This window comes from Mustela putorius, unplaced genomic scaffold (assembly GCF_011764305.1).
Source record: "Mustela putorius furo isolate JIRA1106 unplaced genomic scaffold, ASM1176430v1.1 tig00004007_pilon_pilon_pilon, whole genome shotgun sequence".
Lineage (NCBI taxonomy): Eukaryota > Metazoa > Chordata > Mammalia > Carnivora > Mustelidae > Mustela > Mustela putorius.
The window spans coordinates 13,984,497-14,004,171 of NW_025422145.1; the positions used below are offsets into that span (position 1 = coordinate 13,984,497).

General features: G+C 61.9%; 2 protein-coding genes across 3 annotated transcripts; one reads left to right on the forward strand and one right to left on the reverse strand.

Annotated features, from left to right (window-relative positions):
* The first annotated feature begins 330 nt into the window (after nt 1-330).
* On the forward strand, nt 331-11,012 carry ZNF598 (zinc finger protein 598, E3 ubiquitin ligase). 2 transcript variants are annotated; one of them, XM_045072126.1, is made up of 12 exons: nt 331-604; nt 5,306-5,418; nt 5,963-6,092; nt 6,197-6,408; nt 6,525-6,742; nt 7,094-7,211; nt 7,810-8,009; nt 8,173-8,257; nt 8,345-9,129; nt 9,548-9,698; nt 9,812-9,962; nt 10,053-11,012. In XM_045072126.1, the coding sequence occupies exons 1-12, from the start codon at nt 359-361 to the stop codon at nt 10,404-10,406; spliced, it is 2,763 nt and encodes a 920-aa protein (XP_044928061.1). In that variant the 5' UTR covers nt 331-358; the 3' UTR covers nt 10,407-11,012. The 2 variants fall into 2 exon arrangements, with proteins under 2 accessions (XP_044928061.1, XP_044928062.1); XM_045072127.1 differs by lacking the exons at nt 331-604; nt 5,306-5,418 and adding an exon at nt 5,522-5,603.
* Nucleotides 11,013-13,335: 2,323 nt separating this feature from the next.
* SYNGR3 (synaptogyrin 3) lies at nt 13,336-18,662 on the reverse strand. The gene is made up of 4 exons (XM_004750735.3): nt 18,403-18,662; nt 15,129-15,366; nt 14,839-14,981; nt 13,336-14,759 (listed from the first exon to the last, which is right to left on the reverse strand). The coding sequence occupies exons 1-4, from the start codon at nt 18,499-18,501 to the stop codon at nt 14,550-14,552; spliced, it is 690 nt and encodes a 229-aa protein (XP_004750792.2). The 5' UTR covers nt 18,502-18,662; the 3' UTR covers nt 13,336-14,549.
* Between the last annotated feature and the right edge of the window lie 1,013 nt (nt 18,663-19,675).

The window sequence follows — 19,675 nt, forward strand, 5'->3', positions numbered from 1 at the left end:
GGTCCTGCCCGGGCCCCCGGCACACACCCCCGGCCGAGGCCTCTCAGCCCCCGCGCCTCCCGTCTGGCCCCCGGTCCCCAGCCCGCGCCCCTCGTCCGGCCCCCGGTCCCCAGCCCGCGCCTGCCGTCTGGCCCCCAGTCCCCAGCCCGCGCCCCCATTCCGCAGCCCGCGCACCTCGTCCGGTCCCCGGGCCCCCGCCCGCCGCCCCCTGTCCGCGCCTCGCCGGGGCGGAAGTGACGGCACGCGCTTCCGCCGGGCGGGGCCGTTGCTGGGCGGGACGCTGACGTCGCCCGGAAGGGGCGGGCCCGCCGGGAGCCAGGCCGCGCCGCGCCGGCCGGAGGGGGCCGCAGCCCGGACCATGGCGGCGGCGGCGGCGGCGGCGGCCGCGGTGGTGGCGGCGGCGGGCGCCGAGGGGCGGCGCGCGGCCCTGGAGGCGGCGGCGACGCCCGAGCGGGGCGGCGGGAGCTGCGTGCTGTGCTGCGGGGACCTGGAGGCCACGGCGCTGGGCCGCTGCGACCACCCGGTGTGCTACCGCTGCTCCACCAAGATGCGGGTGCTGTGCGAGCAGCGCTACTGCGCCGTGTGCCGCGAGGAGCTGCGCCAGGTGCGCCGCGTCGGCCGGGCCGCGCGTTCGGGGCGCCGGGGCGGGCGCGGGGCGCGGCCGGAAGGGGACTTTGCCTTTCTGGTGTCCGGCCGCGGGCCTGGCGGCGCCGGCTTCCAAAAGACAGGCCTGGCGGCAGCCCCCACCCCACCGGGGCGGGCTGCCGACTGGGGGGCATCTGGGGCAGGCAGGCAAGAGGTGGCCCCGCCGGGTGGTCGAGGGAGCGGTCCCTATGGGGACGGTTATAGCAGTCTGTCCGGACGGTTATGGCAGTCTGTCCGGGAAGCAGAGGGTCAGAGTGGGAATTTCCAGCCCAGCTGTGTGTGTGGCTCCTCGGGGTAACCCGGGCAAGGTCCTCCCGAGACTGGTGCTTTGAGCTATTGAGGTACTCACACCTGCTCACCGGAGGGGGAAGGCTGAACCACCGAGACTTGCTTAGATTGTTGGCGGATGGGGACAAAAGTGTTAGAAGTTTTTCTCCTTGCCAGTTCCAACGGGGGTGGGGGTGGGGGTGGGGGTCAGGTCCAGAGTGGAGGCGGGATGTTTCTGACTCTGTCCAGACTTGGAAGCCCTGGAGGGGGTCAGAGAGGGCACCGTGGAGTGTGCCCCCCCCCCCAAATGCCCGATGCTGGCTGGGAGCACCTAGCTGGCGCTCCCTTGGTTTGGTCTGAGATATGTTTGCTTCCAGCGTTGTGAAATTCCTCTGGTTTGTTCATGGAAAGCTTGGGCTGGTGACATCTGCCAGGGAATCTGACTTTCTTCTTCCTAGAAGTGACGCAGAAACGGCATTGTTGAGCAGTAGGTTTCCTTAGTTGTGTTTTTATTTTTGTTCTAGGTGGACATTTATGTTAGGGGAGCCAAGGCTATGCTGTAATTTTATGAGCACCTACTCTGTGCTCTTCTCAAAAAAGACAGAGATGCCGTTACTCTGTAATGGGGTGGACAAGAGATGGACCTGGGAGAGATCTGGGGTACAGGAATCGTGGGGAGGACCTTGGGCCAGTAGCTTAGTGAGCACCTTCCAGCTCTGCCAGTCTTGCTTGGCATGAGGTCACCCTTGAAGGGCCAGGTTTCCCAGTGCACCCGTAGTTCCCTTCCAGGAAGGCAGGGTCTGCAGGTCTCCTCTGGAAGTGAGAAGACATCTCTGTGTGGCTGCTATGGCTGGCATCTGGCTTCTCTTGGTCCTTGTGGGTCCCACACCCTCCCAGTGCTCTGTGGCAAGCAGCTCTTGACATGAGCTGTTAGCAGGCTCCCACAGGGGTGTGCTTTGGCACTGGGTGCCTCTGGCCGATTCTGGCATACCTCTTGGGCCTGCCCTGAATTACTGGGCATCAGGAGGGTGTCCTGGGAACTTTGGGAGATGATGATCCTCTCACTCATCTTGCTTCCTCCCACCTTGAACTGGCACTTCTACCCTAGCTGTTCCTGTTCCCCGGCTGAGTTCTGCCCTGTCCTCTGAATGTCCCATGCCCACTCGGGAATCCTGCAGCTACCCCCAGGGGCTGTCTCTGCTCTGTCCTCTGCGCTGGGACTAAGTGCGTAAAAATCCCGAGGAGAGCATGCCAAGATGCTGTGCGGAACAGGCCTCCACCTCGACTCAGGGCTTCCGGGTGCCCACTGTGGGGCAGGCGTTGCAAAGAGCAGACGCAGAGCAGCCCAGCAGCTGCTGGTCAGGCGGGGGCCAGATGAAGCCAGACCGCCCAGCAGGTGCTCAGGTTGGAGGCCAGGCTGGCTCCTAGTCAAGACCAGCGTCAGCGGCCGTCTCACCTTTCCCACAGTCCCTGTTCTTCTGACCATTGATTCCAGTCTTGCTCTCCGCTTTGCCCCGATGCCCGTCTCTAGCAGAGAGGCTTGATGGGGCCGCCGTACCAAGTGGGGTGTATCTGAGCTAGTGTGACCTCCCTTCCATCTCGTGGGCCAGACATGCGGGGAGGGTGACGCAGGTCAGGAGGCGGGGCCTGCTGCCTGTCCTTGCTAGTCCCGTGTCAGGGCCCCTCCCCGCCAGCCTGGTCCGCCTGGCTCCTCTGGGGCCTGAACTTCCTAGGTGGGGCCCTCACCACCCACCCTTGCCATCGGCTCACTCTCACCAGGGGTCACTGCTGGCACCACCCATACCCTCTTCTACTCAGTCACAGTGAGTGCCCACTGTATACTGGGAGTGGGGGGCAGCAAAGCCCCAGACAGGAGCACACACCCACCCCTGCGGGGGTCCAAGCAGGGCTCTCATCCCATCTCCCTCTCCCTTTCTTCAGGGACTAGCCCAACCATCCTGGGGCCCACCCATGGATGCCCTTTCCTTCTTGGACGTTGACAGCCTGGCTGACCCAGGGGCTTCCCAGGATGGTCCATCCTCAAGTGTCTAGGCCTGGCCTGTGCCTCTGTCCTTGGATCCATAACCCTACCCCTTCATCATGATCAGCAGCATGGGTGGGTCTCAGGCCATGCTGGTTGGATCTCTGGTGGGTACCTCCCCACCCCTGGTCAGACCCCGTGGTCCTTGTCCAGCGACTAGGTCTCACCATTCATCTCACTCTCTGTGGGGGGCAGGGATGCTGGCTACACCAGGCTGCACTACTGTCCTGTTGTGTACTCCTCGCCGGTCCTGACACTGGCACAGGCCTTGGGGGCCCCAAGCCTGCTCTTACAGCCTGTCTAGGAGGGGCCCTTAGCGTTTTGCCGTTCCTGCCCCCGGTGCCAAGCCTGCTCACCCTCATTCTCAGATCCAGCCCTGAACCTGTGTTCCATGGCCACATCCCTCTTCCTGCAGTTCTCGTCCCTTTCTGAGCCACCCCAGTGTCCACCCCTCTCCTGGCTTGGGTCAGGTGTGCCCAGCATTGGCTTTCCCAAGAGACTGCTCTGGAGAGACAGACCTCTCCCCCACCACCTCCACCCACACAGCCTGGCAGTCCTCCTGGGAACTGCACCCCGCCTCTGTCCACAGCGAGGGTGCCGGCAGTGAGATACCCCCCGAGGTGGGTCCAATCAGACCTCTGAGAGGAAGGCGCTGGAGCTGGGGGGACAGTGGTGACAGTGGCATCTTGGCACAGGTTTCCTCTGGGGAAGGAAGTTGTTCTTCTGCTGAGTCTGTGGGATTTGGATGCTTTTTGGCAGGGGCTCCCTTGTGGGAGGGAGGACACTGGGGCTCCTGAACCTGCTCCCTGCTCCCCGAGTCCCAGCAGCTGGTTCCACGACAGACCTTCTGATCTGTGGCCGGCCAGCAGCATTCTGCCTGGCTCGTGGTCCTGTGCGTGCAGGCGCTGGTACCCCAGCAAGAGATGGGACGAACTGGGGTCAGGACTGGGAAGGCGCCCTTGTGAGGGCTGGGTGTGGCCATGTCCTAGAAGGGCAGATCCAGTGAGAAGAGGCCAGCGTGAGGTCCAGAGGCCTGGGAAGGAAACCAGGGGGAGGGGGAGCCATGGGAGCGTAGCTGCAGTGAAGCACCTGCCCAAACTCCATGTGGGGTGGGGGCAGGGGCGGGAGCGGGTGGCCGCATTCACCAGACAGGATGACGCAGGGGCACTGCTCATCCTTCTGCCTCCCCCAGAATGGGTGTGGTTGGACCAGGGTACCTCCCCTGGGCTCCTGTGAGGGGCTTGGGGTCAGCTTGCTCGCCCCACAGTGTGTCATCATTAGTGCACATTGAGCCCCCCAGCTTCTTCCCAGACTCCCAGGGAACTAGTCTTAAGCATCCAGCTGCTGGGGGCAGTGTGACCACCATTCTCCCCAGCCAGTCCTCTGCTTTCCCAAGTTCATGGCCATTGTGATCCCAGACATCCTCCCTAGCTGAGCCTAAACAGAGCAGAGATGACCTTGACATGATTGTTCCCAAGGTGAGGACTCTGAACAGAGGCAAGCGAACCAGACCCAGACTTGGAGGGGACAGTAGTGGAGTGGGAAGGGCTGTGGAGAGACCAGAAGTATGGTCGTGGTCCAGAGAAGAGGGAGTGCTGGAAGGAGCAGGGCCCTCATTCGTGCAGAGGGAAGACCTGAGCCTGCAGGAGGGTCCTGGAGGCACTGGGACAGGGGTTTTCCAGGGGGCAGTCTGGCAGGCTGTACCTGAGATGTCCTGGGAAACAGGTGCACAGGGGTCTGCACCCAGGCCGTGGCCAGCACGCCCCAGCTCTGCACTTTGGCACCCCGACAACTGGTTAACAAGCAGGAGGCAGCCAAGGGCTGTGGCTGAGTCCTGCGGGGGAGCCTCTCCTGTGGCATCACAGGTGGATGGAGGGTGGCTAGGCTTGATGTGTCGTTGCCCGGCTTGTCCTGGTGGCATTGTTTCCCTAGCGGCTTTTTGGGTGGCATCTCTCCCTTCTCTGCCCTGTGCTCAACACCCATGTGATGAAGGCCTGGTTTGCCCAACCATGTGGTCCAGGTCACTGGCCCCAGGGGCTCACTGCTGACGTCTCCTCCTCTGGGGTGACTTCCATTCCCCCTATGGGGCTGGTGTGGCTATGGATAAGTGGGGAATCTTGCCGCCCCCTGGTGGCGAGGCCGGGCATTGTGTCTCCAAACGGGTCACCCGGGGCTCGCCCTCTGGCTACAGGTGAGGAGAGGGGCCTGGGCAGGCTGGGATGGCATAGAGTGCTGCTGTGGGGCCCGCCTCGGCCTTCTCACCAGGGGCTGAGTACCTCCCTCTTCTCCGTCTGACAGGGTCCTCCACCAGGTGTCCGCGGCCCTGCTCACCCCCCTCTCACTTGGTTCCAGGTGGTCTTTGGGAAGAAGCTTCCTGCCTTTGCTACAATCTCCCTCCACCAGCTGCAGCACGAGAAGAAATACGACATCTACTTTGCTGATGGAAAAGTTTTTGCCTTGTACAGGTAAGAGGGAGCCTCAGCCTGGGATTCTGACGGGCTGTGCCCAGCCCAGCACTGGGAATGAGCACATCCTGGTCCCCTCCTGTGTTCCTCACAGCCCTGGGACCAGATGTCAGGGCCCGTGCTCCATTTCCTCTCCTGTAACAGGGTTGCTCCTGCCTGCGGGGGCGGTGGAGGCAGGAGCAGAGGTGAGTCCAGGGAAGGTACTCCAGGATAGCGCATGGTGCCTGCTTTCTGAGGCTCTGCCATGCTCACTGGAGCATGGGAACTGGGCTCTTAGCTTGTGGCAGCAAAACCCTGTAAAGGGGTACGTACAGTTGTCTTGGGGGTGATCGTTCCCTTCCAGGAGAGGGGTGGGCCCTGGTGTGGGCCCAGTTTTCATGCCCTGCTGATGCTTAGCCATCCAGGCCAGGAGCAGCTGGACTCCGCGGGCAGAGTGATGCAGGGCATCGGGGGGCGGCGGGGATGGGGGAGTGCTGGTCCTAGCAGCACTCGAGACAGCCACCCTGAGTGCCTACAGGGTCGGGGGCCTTTGGTGTCTCTCTAGGCAGCTGCTTCAGCATGAGTGCCCACAGTGCCCTGCGCTGCCGCCGTTTGGCCTCTTCGGGGACCTGGAGCAGCACATGCGGAAGCAGCATGAGCTCTTCTGCTGCAAGCTGTGCCTCAAGCACCTCAAGGTGTGCCTGTGGGGGCGGGGAGAGCCAGGTGCAGGCAGGTGGGGGCTGGGCCCTGGGGGTCGTGGGAGGGGGCCCACCCGCACCCAGCACCCTCTCCCCTGCAGATCTTCACCTACGAGCGCAAGTGGTACTCGCGCAAGGACCTGGCGCGACACCGAATGCAGGGGGACCCCGATGACACCTCACACCGTGGACACCCGCTCTGCAAATTCTGTGATGAGCGCTACCTGGACAACGACGAGCTGCTCAAACACCTGCGCCGGGACCACTACTTCTGCCACTTCTGTGACGCGGAGGGGGCCCAGGACTACTATAGGTGGGCGAGGGCCTTGGGCGCTTCAGGGGATGGGGTGGGGCGGGGAGGGGAGGGGCCGTGGGCAGGGCCTGCCTGCAGCTCCCGCTGACACCCCGCCTGACACCCCACCTCGCCAGCGACTACGCCTACCTGCGAGAGCACTTCCGGGAGAAGCACTTCCTGTGCGAGGAGGGCCGCTGCAGCACGGAGCAGTTCACGCACGCCTTCCGCACGGAGATTGACCTGAAGGCCCACAGGACCACCTGCCACAGTCGGAGCCGCGCCGAGGCCCGCCAGAATCGGCAGATCGACCTGCAGTTCAGCTATGCGCCCCGGCACTCGCGCCGCAACGAGGGTGAGTGAGCGGGGCTCCCTCGGGCTGTAGCCGCGTGCGCTCCGCGGTCTGACCCATCGTGTGTCGGTGGGACAGAGGACACACCTGAAACCGGTTCACCCCAGGGAGCTCCTGGTGTCTTCATCGACAGTTCGGGGGGCGAGGGTCGGGGTTGGCTCCTGGGCCAGAGCCCTGTGGAGTGCCTGTGGCCGTGGCAGACCCTTCTCCCCTTGGGGCTGGTGTGCACCCCAGAGGAGTCTGAGTGGGTCCTTCCGGCTCCTTTGCTGGGCGAGTGAGGAGGTCTCTGCTGGGCAAGGTGAGCACAAGCCTCAGTCTGGCCCAGGCCCGTGACAGGCTCTGTGCCCGCTGCAGGGGTCGTCGGGGGTGAGGACTACGAGGAGGTGGACAGGTACAACCGCCAAGGCCGTGCTGGCCGGGCCAGTGGTCGTGGAGCCCAGCAGAACCGTCGAGGAAGCTGGAGGTACAAGAGGTGGGAGGATTTGCGTGCTGTTGACACTCTCCTGGTGCCACCCCTGAGGCGGTGGCTGCGGCCTGCAGCTGCGTTAGCACCCCGCACGGGGTTCGGGGGACTTTGTCTTACTGGTGTCTGGTGTCCTTGGCTTGGTGGTGGGGTCTGCTTAGTGTCCTGAGTGAGCAGACATCCCCTTCTCTTTTCTCTGGTTCTAGCCAGAGACGCCAGGACCCTGCAGGTGGGGATGCGCCAGAGGGGCCTGTGTCCCTGATGGGGTTCAGTGTAAGCAGGCCATGAGATGCTCACGCTGCAGGCACGTGCCCAGGCCAGGCACTGTCCCCAGTGTCCCACAGGATGGAGGCATCTTGGACCCCACAGCACTGGGCCTGTGTGCTGCCTGGGGAGCCCCAGCCTGAGACCAGCTGGCTCAGGAGTCCTGCTGCATTTGCATCCCCCTCTGCTGGCCAGTGAGGGCTGGCTGGTGCAGGGTTCGCTGGCCCCAGGACGTCTCCAACAGAGGATAGGCTTGGGGTTGGGGGGAGGCCCCTCCCAGCTCCTCGCCCTGCACAGCACCCGGTCCCAGGCCTTGCCCAACCTGAAGGCCTCCCCCTCCCAGGGAAGAAGAGGACCGGGAAGTAGCAGCGGCCATCCGGGCCTCGGTGGCCGTGCAGCAGCAGCAGCAGCAGCAGCAGGAGGCACGCAGGAGTGAAGACCGGGAGGAGGGTGGCAGAGCCAAGAAGGACGAGGCAGGGGTGCGGGGGCTCGAGGAGCTCCGAGGCCCCCGGCGGCCGCCCCGGACTCAGGGCGAAGGTGCAGGTGAGCTGGTGCAGCCTGTGGGCACCTGGGAGGTGCGAGGCAGGCTCCCGGCTGGCACAGTGCCCAGGAGTGACAGGGCAGAACCCTGAGCACCCCTTGGAGGGTCTGCTCTCACCCCCAGATGTTCTCATCCCTGACGTCGGGTCCTTTCGTTGCCTCGTAGGCCTCAAGGAAGCCTCGCCAAACGGTCCTGTGAGCCCAGAGGGCACCCCAGCAACCGGCCCAGCCCCAGGGGCTGTGCTTCCAAGGTACACTCATGCACTACTGGGTCAGGGTGGGGGTGGGGTGGGCTTGGGCCCACAGGCCACTGACGTTACTCCCCTCCCTGGGCTCAGCACCCTCCCACCTCCCACTTCGAAGCTCAAGGATGAAGACTTCCCCAGCCTCTGCGCCTCCACGTCCTCCTCCTCCTCCTCATGCTCTGCAGTGGCGGCCCCAGGCCCCGTGGGGCTGGGGCTCACCTACCCTGTCCCTGCCAGGGGCAGGAGCACCTTCCAGGAGGACGATTTCCCTGCCCTGGTGTCCTCCGCCTCCAAGCCCAGCACTGCCCCCACCAGTCTCATTTCTGCCTGGAATGGCAGTGGCAGCAAAAAGGTGGCACATCCCACCGCGGGGGCCCCAGCTGCCAGCGGGAGCAGCCAGCCTGCCAGGAAGGCTGGGAAGGGAGGCAAGGGCAGCAAGAAGGCTGGGCCACTGCCTTCAGAGGAGGAGGAAGAGGACGGCCGCACCGGCCTCACTGCCCAGGAGCTGCGGAGTGTGCCCACCACGGTAGCCGTCTCCTCCCTCCTGGCATTGGCCTCCACCCAGACCCTCACCAAGGTCGGCAAAAAGAAGAAGGTGGGCTCAGAGAAGCCAGGTGCCGTCTCACCGCCCCCACTGCCCCCTGACAAAGATGGGCCCCTTGGGGCCGAGCAGACCCCCACCACGAGCGCTGGCAGAGCCGAGGGGCCCGTTGCCCTCATTGTCAATGGACATACAGAGGGGCCGGCCCCAGCTCGCAGCACGCCCAAGGAACCTCCTGGGCTCCCACGGCCCCTGGGGCCCCTCCCCTGCCCCACACCCCAGGAAGACTTCCCCGCGCTTGGAGTCCCCTGTCCACCCAGGATGCCCCCTCCCCCAGGTATGTGTGTCTGCCTGCGGTCTGCTTCTGGGTATCTGGAAGGGGGCCAGGGTGGGAGAGTGAGACTGGAGCCCGGGGTCCCAGGGGAGCATACCGTGAGGGGCGGTGATAGGCTAGCAGGCAGGGGAGGGAAGCCTAATAGCACCACTGACCATGAGCAGGCTGCTTGCCCTCCCTGTGAGATGGGGCAACCCTGGCACTTTCTGGAGCTGGGGGAGGAAGTCGCCCCAGCCCGGGATTGCCAGGCAGGAGCTCAGTGTATGTGCTGCCTCTTGGCATTGTCGGGCCCTGGGCCTGCTGTCCGGCGGAGGGTGGCTTGTGGATGGAGCCTAACCTTGGTAGGCGGGGCAGCAAGGGAAGCCTCCCGAGCACGTGGAGAACAGGTCACCATCTGGGTCTTGGTCCGCCTCCCCTACAGGCTTCAGTGCTGTGGTGCTCCTGAAGGGCACTCCGCCCCCACCTCCCCCTGGCCTGGTGCCCCCCATCAGCAAGCCACCCCCTGGCTTCTCAGGCCTCCTGCCTGGCTCCCACCCAGCTTGTGTCCCCAGCACTGTCACCACCACGAAAGCGTAAGTAGGGGTGGGCCACCCCGCCTTGTGCCCCTGGAGGCCGGGGAGTGTCCTCACCCTGGGCCACCCCAAAGAGCTAAGGCGCCCCCTCCTGCCTGTTTCCTGACCCTCAGGCCCAGGCTGACAGCTGCGCCCCAGGCCTACCTGGTGCCTGAGAACTTCCGGGAAAGGAACCTGCAGCTCATCCAGTCCATCAGGGACTTCCTGCAGAGCGACGAGGCCCGCTTCGGCAAGTTCAAGAGCCACTCAGGGGAGTTCAGACAGGTCAGCCAGGCAGGGGTGTGGGGGGCCAGTGCGGTCACTGTGGGGGCTCAGCCCAGCCTGGGCATGACTGGCTTTGGTTCTGGGTGGCAGGGCGTGATCTCCGCAGCCCAGTATTACAAGAGCTGCCGCGACCTGCTCGGGGAGAACTTCCAGAAGATTTTCAACGAGCTGCTGGTGCTGCTGCCCGACACGGCCAAGCAGCAGGAGCTGCTGTCCGCACACACGCACTTCCGGGGCCGGGAGAGACCTCCTGGCACCAAGGCCAAGAAGAACAAGAAGAGCGCGTGGCAGGGCAGCGCCCGGCCGGCAGGCCTGGATTGCTGCGTGTGCCCCACCTGCCAGCAGGTGCTCGCACACGGGGACGTCAGCAGCCACCAGGCACTGCACGCCGCCCAGGACCACGACTTCCCCTCCCTGCAAGCCATTGCCAGGATCCTCACGTAGCTCCCGCCAGCGTGGGCAGGAGCTGCCACACCCAGGAGCCTCCTCCCTCCTCCTTCCTTCCAGGCTGCCACACAGCCAGGTAAGGCCCTGGTGAGGCCACCTGCTCTGGCCCCTCTGCCGGCCGGCCCGCTGGGCTCGCCAGGAAGGCCTGCCCTGTCTGCACACCATCACGTAGGAGTCCATCCGGTTTCCTCCTGGGAAGCACGAAGACCTCTCCCTCCGTGGTGGGCTGGTCTGAGTTTGAGTTCTCATGCTTTTGGAAGGTGTGAGGGGAGGGAAGGGCCGGGACGTGGGAACCTGTCCGTGCTGTCAGAGCTAGTGACAACAGCGGCCCTCTGCAGGCCCCCCGAGCCCGAGGGCTGCAGCGCGGGCGGCCCCCCAGCCAGAAGCTGTGGAGCCGCCGGTGCCAGAGTCACGTGTTGAGAGTGTTGTGTAAACGGTTGGCTGTTTCGTGATTCAAGAACATTCAGGATTAAAAGCAGACACGAAATTGTGCTCCTCGAAGTTGAATCTTTGTATGAGACAAGCTGAATCTGGGATCTCAAATTGCCTCTGACCTTTTATAAGACCGTGTATCTTCAAATAAATTTATTTTGCAATAATGCACATAGCTGGTTGTTCTGAGCTCCTCTGCCCTCCCAGGTCACCCTGCAGCAAGGGGTACTCAGAGTCGTCTGCGGCTCCAGCTCTGGCAGCCAGCCAGGGGCCAGCTGCGGAGGGGGTGACCCGTGCACACAGCTGGGCAGCTGGGTTTTGCTCTCAGGACATGGCAGCTGGTCTGGGCCCGGGGCCCAGTCCTGGACATTGGCACTGCCCAGGCCTTCCAGGAATAGACATGGCCATGTGTGACCTATACTCGTGTCGCCAGTAAAACATCCCTCCAGAGCATGGGGTCCTACACAGTCCAGGTTTGCACCCACAGATGAGTAGTGAGCTATTAGCACTCCAGAAGCAGTGGGGGGTGCGTGTGACATCCAGCCAGAAAGTAATCTGTGCTTCATTATTTGCATACAGTATGTGGGGAGGGGACCAGACAGAAAGCACCCCTTTCTGCCTGAAACACACAAATAGCAGAAGACAGTTCTAAACACAGCCAAATCAGGCACAGGAAATGTCTTCACATGAGAAGAAACCTGTCTCTGGGAGTCGGGGAGGGGCGCCCGGCCACACCGGCACTGGCTGCATGATGCGGGGCGTCGAGGGGGGCTGCGGGGGCTTGGCCAGGGCTCAGGGCCCCTCCACAGACAAGAGCCTTCACCCTCGTTACCCTCCCCTGGGCTGTGTGGAAGCCACCTGTCTTCCCTGGACAGGCCAGGAGCCCCTCACCACTGATGCCCCCTTTGCAGACCCCAGGACAACCAGCCCCATAGAAGAGTAATCTGGAAAATGGGGGACCTCGTTAACAGTGAGGAGAATCAGCTATCCTTCACGAAGCAAGAACCACCTCACCACACGGCACCACTGAGGGGGTGTGGCACTGTGCCAAGCCCAGCTCAGTGGCCCCACCCTCGTGGCTGCAACTATTACGTCCTCTTTGGGAAGGGGAGCCCGGGGCACAGAGAAGAGACTTGCCAGAGACTGCCCTGCCAGCCTGGATGTGGCAAAGCCAGCCCTCCAGCCCCAGGGACGGTTCTCAGTCCTGCTGCCCTCGGCTGGGACATTACTACACAGACCTGAACAAGTAACCAACATAAAAATCCCAGTGGATGGGTTCGGAAACGAACAGGACCAATCTGGGGAGATTCCAGAGGCTGAACTGGTGGGCCATGGAAGGTGGTTCTGCAAGCCTGTCACCTGAGCACCCAACGGGGCCCCAGGAAAGACGACAACATGCAGAGACATGACTGCTTTTCCGTGGGGTGAGGAAAGAAAACTAAACAAGCACTAGGTGCCTGGCCGGCTTTGTAGGAGGACCATGTGACTCGATCTCAGGGTCCTGAGTTAAGTCCCCACGGTGGGTACGGATTTACTTAAATAAAAGTAAATCGTTATTTAAAAAAAATAAAGTGGGATGGGGCACCTGGGTGGCTCAGTGGGTTGAGCCTCTCCCTTTGGCTCGGGTCATGATCTCAGGGTCCTGGGATCAAGCCCCACATAGGGCTCTCAGCTCGGTGGGGAGCCTGCTTCCCTTTCTCTCTGCCTGCCTCTCTGCCTACTTGTGATCTCTGTCTGTCAAATAAATAAATAAAATCTAAAAAAAAAAAGTGGGACCCCTGGGTGGCTCAATTATACATCTGCTTTCGGCTCAGGTCATGATCCCAGGGTCCTGGGTCCGAGTCTTCAGCAGGGAGCCTGCTTCTCCCTCTGCCTGCTGCTCCCCTGCTTGCATGCTCTATCAAATAAATAAATAAAATCTTCAGAAAAAAAAGCACTAACAAGAATAATTCTTTAAAAAGCTACATCTCGACAGAACACAATTTAGAAAAAAATCCCAATACGTTCAACCAAAGAGGAAAAAACAACCCACTAAGGAATACGAATCATACTGTTACCACTGCTCTCGTCAATAGTCTGGGATCCTAAAAGATAACACAGGGAAGACCTTCAAAATTCTAAGGAACAGGACCTCACATTTATAGTTGCAGGAAAACTATCCTTGAAGAACGCGGGAGTAGCACAAAAGAAGTTCACAGCCGCAGACCAATGAACGAATTGTGAACAATGTGCAACTGCAAGTAGTAATTCCTAGTCCCACTGTTCTAAAAAGGAGCAGAGGTGGGCGTCTCCCCAGCGTTTCCAAGGGTTGGCTCTGACCAACCCAGGAGCAGCCCAGCCGGATGTGCGTGGGGAGCCTCAGGAATCCCCAGAATGTGGACGCCGGCCTGGCCTCCACCTGCTGCCCCTTCCTGGGTTCTGGGCCCCGAGAGGGCAGATCCCAACCTCGGGCACCCACAGGGACAGGGGTAGAAATGACTCCGCGAGCCGAGCGTCTGCGCCACGTGAACTCACAGTCTTTTATTGTAAAGAAGTTGCGGTTGGAACATGGGACACGGGAGATACACAATCACGGAGTGTTCTTTCAGAAGAGAGAGAGAAAGATCCATATATACAAAAATTGTAAACATGTTCACTTAAATACCCACACAGTTGTCTATGCTACAACGTACAGGGGAGCCACGCAATCGGGACTCCAGAGGGAGGTGCTGTCTGTGAGAACGTTCTGTAGTGACATGATGTGAAAAGCCAGCTTTGAGCGATGCATGAGTAGTCAGCTACGCAGAGGGACCCCAACCTCGGGCTGTGCCTTAAAACGGGGTGCAGGGCAGGTTGTTGAGGGGCTGGGCCAGGAAGCTGAGGGTAAAGGGGTTTGCACAGATGGGCCGTGTCCAGGGCACTGTGGGTACATGGAGACTCTTGGCCTCCCTCCTTGTGAGGCACCTGTCCTGCCAGGCACCCAAGTGCCCCAAGCCTCCCTCGAGCAAGGTCTTACTTGAGGAGAGGGCTGGTGCAACAACCATGTTGTGCCTTCCTAGCCCCAAGTGCCCACATCTGGGCAGACTCCTGGGCCAAGGGCGATAGGGGCAGGAGCGGGGGCCACAGGCAGTGGGGCTGCTTGCGGGGAACTACGAGGTGAAGTCCGAAGACTTGACCACAATCACAACATCGACAGGACCAGGCTACTCTAGCGAACCCGTGAGAGCAAACGGATGGAGGCTCCAGACAGACTGCACACAGCCCCATGGGGTGAACCACCACCACAGGACCAGGGACTGTCACTACCCCTAGGGACATGGGATGGGAGCAGTGCCCATGCTCCCGGGGACAGCCCCTGCACGCAGCTACAGAGGGAGGCTAGACCCCTCACCCCAGAGTGGACAGGTGAGCCACGGGCTAGCTGGCTCGTGAGGGGAATGGCCCCTTTGCAGGCCGATCCACTAGAGGCTGGAGGATACATGTCCAGGGCTGCACTGTCCCCTCCTCAGGACCTCAGGCCTGGGCTCAGCAACTAAGGGAACAGGGTGAACTTGGGGTGGGGGGCAGCCTAGGCACCCTGGGGGCTACCCTCTCTTGGCCCCAGACGGCCCACAGTGGCCACCCTCTCTGGCCCTGGCGCTAGGCCAGGAGGACCTGAGGGAGGTCCCAGGAAACCCTGGACTTTGGCTTGGGGGCAGCCTTCGATCCCCGGTGGGGGCCTGCCGGCCACTAGTAGGCAGGCACCTGGTACCCTTTGGGGCTGGTGTCCAGGGTCTCGGTGAAGGGAGGGCTCTGGTAGGTCTCGGTGCCCTCCACGCCGCTGCCCACTGGGTAGCCAGGGTAGGCCTGACCCGCCCCGGCGCCCAGCTGTTCGGTGGCAAAGAGCGACATGTCCGTGCCCAGGCGGAACCGCTGCAGGGCCTTCACAGTGAGCGCCACCTGAGGGGGAGCCCGGGGTCAGCCAGCACCGACCCCGCCCCACCCCGGCCCCGGCCCGGCCCCCGCCGGCCGCACTCACCCAGCTGAGGATGGAGAAGAAGCTGAAGGCGATGGCGGACCTCGCCGCGTCTCCCGCCTGCAGCGTGCCGGGCCCAGGCGGCGTGCGCTGCCACTGGTTGGTGAGGAAGCAGAAGCCCACGAACCACAGGAAAGACCAAAGCCCTGCGCGCAGGCGTGAGGGTCACAGGAGGCCGGCGCGCAGGCCCCGCCCCCGAAGCTAGAGCCCACCTCCGGGCCGCGCCTCAGAAAGCGCGGGCTAGCCCCGCCCCGCGGAGCCCATAGGCCCGCCCCCTAGCCCGGCCCGCCCACCTGAGAAGCCCAGGTCCAGCAGCACAGCGCGGCGGCGGTCCCGGACGCTGCTGATCTGCTGGAAGCGCAAGTCGAGCAGCAGGAAGGCGGCGCAGGCTAGGAAAGCCCCAAGGCCGAGGGCGACTCCGAAGCGGCAGGCGCCCGCGTTCCCGTTGAAGACGCAGCGCAGCTCGGGCCCGCTGTCGGTGTTCACGTAACCCTCGTTGACGATGGGCCCGAAGACGGCGATGGAGAACACCTGCGGGCGGCGGGCGGCGCTCAGGGCCCTGCGGTGGTCCCCTTCCCCGCGGTCACCAGCGCGACTGTTCACGTCCTCTGGCCTGTCCCCTCGTTCCCCGGCAGCACAGGCCCCATCTGTGGATGGGGTCTTCGGGCACTCCTCTAAATACCTCCCTCAGGTATTTAAAATTATGGACAGCATTGCTATTTAGTGAGCATCTACTATGCCCAAGCACCATGATTAAAACCGCTACTTTACATGCATTCCTCCTAGAATCCTCCCCCCAAACCACTGGGGGGCCGTTGTTATCCCCTTCATAGATGGGAAAATTGGGGCTTCAATTATTGAAGTCACTTGGCTGATAAAAGACGGGGCTGACAGTCAGACTGGGTCCCTGGCACACTGTGGGGCCCACAGGATCTCTGCACAGTCCCCTAGACACTGTAGGAGCAGGAGCCTTCACCTGGACCAGTGATTCCTAGTCTCCAGTAGGTGGCGCTGTGGGAGGCAGGTGTGGAGAAGAAGGGGGCCAGAGCACAGGGGGGAGCAGCGCAGGGACAGTGGTAAAGCTGTCACCCAGGCCCTGCACGGAACCCACTCTCAGCATCTGGGAGCTGTGTGGCCTTGCTTCCTAACATGCAAAATAGAGTAACAGGTCCAGTTCGTGGAGTGTTGGGGCCAGCAGCATCCACCCTTGGTGGGCCCCCGAGGGATGATAGCCTCCTGTGGCTGATTAATAGCACCGTAAGGGTTTGGGCTCAAAGGCGATACTATTGGGGCACCTAGGAGGCTCCATCGGGTGAACATCTGACTATTAATTTCAGTTCAGGTAGTGATTTCATGGGTCATGGATTGAGCCCCAAGGAGGGCTTCATTCTTAAAGGGGAGTATACGCGAAATTTTCACTCTCCCCCTGTCCCCCAATTCATGCACGCTTGCTCTCTCGCTCTCTCTCACATAAATAGATAGATAGATAGATAGATAGATCCTTTTTTAAAAAGGGCACCTGGGTGGCTCAGTGGGTTGAGCCGCTGCCTTCGGCTCAGGTCATGATCTCAGGGTCCTGGGATCGAGTCCCGCATCGGGCTCTCTGCTCAGCAGGGAGCCTGCTTCCTCCTCTCTCTCTGCCTGCCTCTCTGCCTACTTGTGATCTCTGTCTGTCAAATAAATAAATAAAATCTTTTAAAAAATAATAAATAAATAAATTTAAAAAAAAAAAGCCTCTGCCTTTGGCTCAGGTAGTGATCTCAGGGTCCTGGGATGAGCCTGCATCAGGCTCTCTGCTCAGCAGGGAGCCCACTTCCCCCCACCCCGCCCACCCGCCTGCCTCTCTGCCTGCTTGTGACCTCTCTGTCAAATAAATAAATAAAATCTTAAAAAAAAAAAAAAAAGAGAGGGGCGATACTCTTGATCTCTGGGGTTCACTCACTCTCAAGTTCAGCATCCCCTTACCACAAGGGCTGGAAAGCAGGTAGGCAGTAGACCATAGTCATTTTATACTTTTTTTTTTTTTTAAGTAGGCTCCATGCCAAGCGTTGGGTTTGAACTCATGGCCCTGAGTCGCATGCTCTAAAGACTGAGCCAGAGGCGCCTGGGTGGCTCAGTGGGTTAAGCCGCTGCCTTCGGCTCGGGTCATGATCTCAGGGTCATGGGATCAAGCCCCGCGTTGGGCTCTCTGCTCAGCGGGGAGCCTGCTTCCCTTCCTCTCTCTCTCTGCCTGCCTCTCTGCCTACTTGTGATCTCTCTCTGTCAAATGAATAAATAAATAAATCTTAAAAAAAAAAAAAGGGGGCACCTGGGTGGCTCAGTGGGTTGAAGCCTCTGCCTTTCGGCTCGGGTCATGATCCCAGGGTCCTGGGATCGAGCCCCACATCGGGCTCTCTGCTTAGCCAGGAGCCTGCTTCTTCCTCTCTCTTTCTCTGCCTGCCTCTCTGCCTACTTATGGTGTCTGTCAAATAAATAAATAAATAAATAAATAATCTTAAAAAAAAAAAAAAAAAGACTGAGCCAACCAGACGTCTCTGGACCATCATCCTTTTTAAACTAGACGCTGCTCTTTTAGCTCTGGGTAGCCCTGTGTTTCTAAAAAAAGATCTCCAGTTTCAACTTGATTTCTCCTCTCCCTCTCCAGCTCCTTGAAATGGAGTCAAGAGGGAAACCCAGGTGCAGGGCATGGACACATCGGCCCAGAGCAGTCCACAAGTCGGACCCGAGCTGGCACCAGAACATAGGGGTCCTACTTCCTAATCTGCACCGAGTCACCTCACCCTGGGCATTGCTCTCCTTGAAGACCAGCCATTCGGTGCAGCTGGCAGCAGGAGCCACCAGCTAAATAAAACCCAGAGATCCTCACCCCACCTTCTCGTCTCTCCTGCCTGGAGAGGTGAGAAGAAGGAGCAGGCCACCTGGCCTAGGGATGCCCCAGTAGTCTAGGCTGTCCCCAAATCTGCCCCTCCCACACCACCCCCAGGAAGCCCTCCCCGGGCAGAGCCCCTTCTTGCTGCCCCACCCAGAGGGATCCCAGAGCACCCCCACCCCGCGCGCGGACACACACACACACACACTTGCACCTGGAGGGCCTGGGAAAGGGCCAGCTCCCCTGGAAGGAGCCTGGAGGGTGTGTGTGAGGGAGAAGCAGGTGTAAGCGCCAGTTGGTAATACTCGGCTCCCATAGCCCCCTCCTCGTGCTGAGGCTGAGGGCTCAAACCCAATCCCGTCCCCGCCCCTGTGTCCGCTTCCAGGTCGTGAGGACAGGAAAAACGGGGCAGGGGCTGAGGAAGGGGACTGAGTTACACCTAAGGAAGAACTGGAGGATGGGGGCGGCGGGCGGTGACCTCTCAAGGTCCCCGGTGGTTGCCATCGGCCCCTCCCCCTCCCGCAGGTGGGCGCGCCCAGCCCGGTGACGTCACCCCAACCTGCGGCCGGCGGGGGAGGGGCCGGCGGGGACAAGGATGGAGTCGAGGGGCGAGGGGCGAGGTTAGCGGGGAGGGACGTGGGATGCAAGGCGAGGCGGGACCCGAGACCGGGGCGGGGGCCGGGGCCGGGGTCACTCACCCAGGACGCGACCCGCAGTAGGGTCTGGGGCCGCCGCGCGAAGCTCACGGGGTCCAGGGCGGCCCCCGCGCGGCCCGCGCCGAACGAGGCTCCCTCCATGGCCAGACGAGGAGGGACGCGCGCCCCCGGCACCCTCTGTCTGTCTGTCCGTCCGGCCGGCCGGCCCCGCCCGAGGCCGCCCGGGTGTGCTGCCGAAGCTGCTGGTGCTGCCGCTGCTGTCGCCGCCTCCCGGGAGCGCGCGCCGGCCGCGACGGGGGCGCGCGGGGCGGGGCCGAGCCCGTGCCCCCCGCCAACTGGTCCGCGTGCGGGACTGAAGCCCATCCCTCCCTCCGCCGCCCCGCCCATCCCCCTTCACCTGCGAGAGCCGGGTCTGAGATGGGAGACCACCCCCAAGCCCCCAAGAGGGGCACTGGGGGGCTGGGGACTGAGTCCACCACCGCCCCATACAGGCGAAGTCAGGAGTCAGCCCGTGCTGCAGCCAGGCGAAGGGACAAACCTGACCCCGCCCCTGGGGTAACCCAGGTCCAAGGGCTCCAGCTTCATCCCAATGAGCGGAGCTCCACCCTCCAGCCCTCAGGGAAGGGGAACCCGACTCCCTGAACCAGGTTCCTCTTAGACCAGAGATCAGTTACTGGGCCCTTTCCTATAACCCCCCAACTGCAACCCCAGCTTCTCCATCAGGGTTCTAGCCTCCCTGTCAGGGAGGGAGAAGGCCTCTGCCCCCCAGGGGCACTTGTCCAGGAGGTCAAGCACACAGACCAGCATGGGTGGGAGCATCTCTGCTCCTCTCTTGTGGCCAGATGCTGTCATTCCAAGGGCTCTCACTGAGCCCTTCACACTCCTGAGTCTCCCCAACTGACTTGTGGCTGGCATGTTTAATTTGGGGCTCAGGGACGGGAAGAAGCACGAAAGATGGGGGCCCCTGCTGGGCTCTCCAGCAGCTCCCGCAGCCCAAGCTTGACAGGGTCCCTCCCTCATGCTCCTTCCTGGCCGGCCTGGCAGGGTCCCAGATGACTGTCCAGGGCATTGCAAGAAACGTCTGCTTTTGCTGAGCATTTACAGTGCCAGGCCCTTCACAAGCCCCATGGACGACGGAAGGAACTGACTACCTCTGTCTTCGTACCACACGTGGACCACTGGCTGAGTTCTTCCAGCACATCAGGAAGCCCCTGGCCATGCTGTTCCTGTAGACAGAAGGGGATGCCGGGCTCGCCCCTTGTAGGTCCCACCCCAGGGCAGTTGTGGCCAGAAGTGTCACCCACCAGTCTTACTA

Excerpts from the sequence above, each read along its gene's own strand:
- ZNF598 (XM_045072126.1), top strand. The coding sequence starts at position 359 with ATGGCGGCGGCGGCGGCGGCGGCGGCCGCGGTGGTGGCGGCGGCGGGC. Across the intron at positions 6,409-6,524 it reads GGGGCCCAGGACTACTATAG|CGACTACGCCTACCTGCGAG; the intron begins GTGGGCGAGGGC and ends CCACCTCGCCAG. Across the intron at positions 7,212-7,809 it reads GGAAGCTGGAGGTACAAGAG|GGAAGAAGAGGACCGGGAAG; the intron begins GTGGGAGGATTT and ends TCCCCCTCCCAG.
- SYNGR3 (XM_004750735.3), bottom strand. The coding sequence starts at position 18,501 with ATGGAGGGAGCCTCGTTCGGCGCGGGCCGCGCGGGGGCCGCCCTGGAC. Across the intron at positions 15,367-18,402 it reads TACTGCGGGTCGCGTCCTGG|GTGTTCTCCATCGCCGTCTT; the intron begins GTGAGTGACCCC and ends CGCCGCCCGCAG. Across the intron at positions 14,982-15,128 it reads GCTGGACCTGGGCTTCTCAG|GGCTTTGGTCTTTCCTGTGG; the intron begins GTGGGCGGGCCG and ends GCCTGCGCGCAG.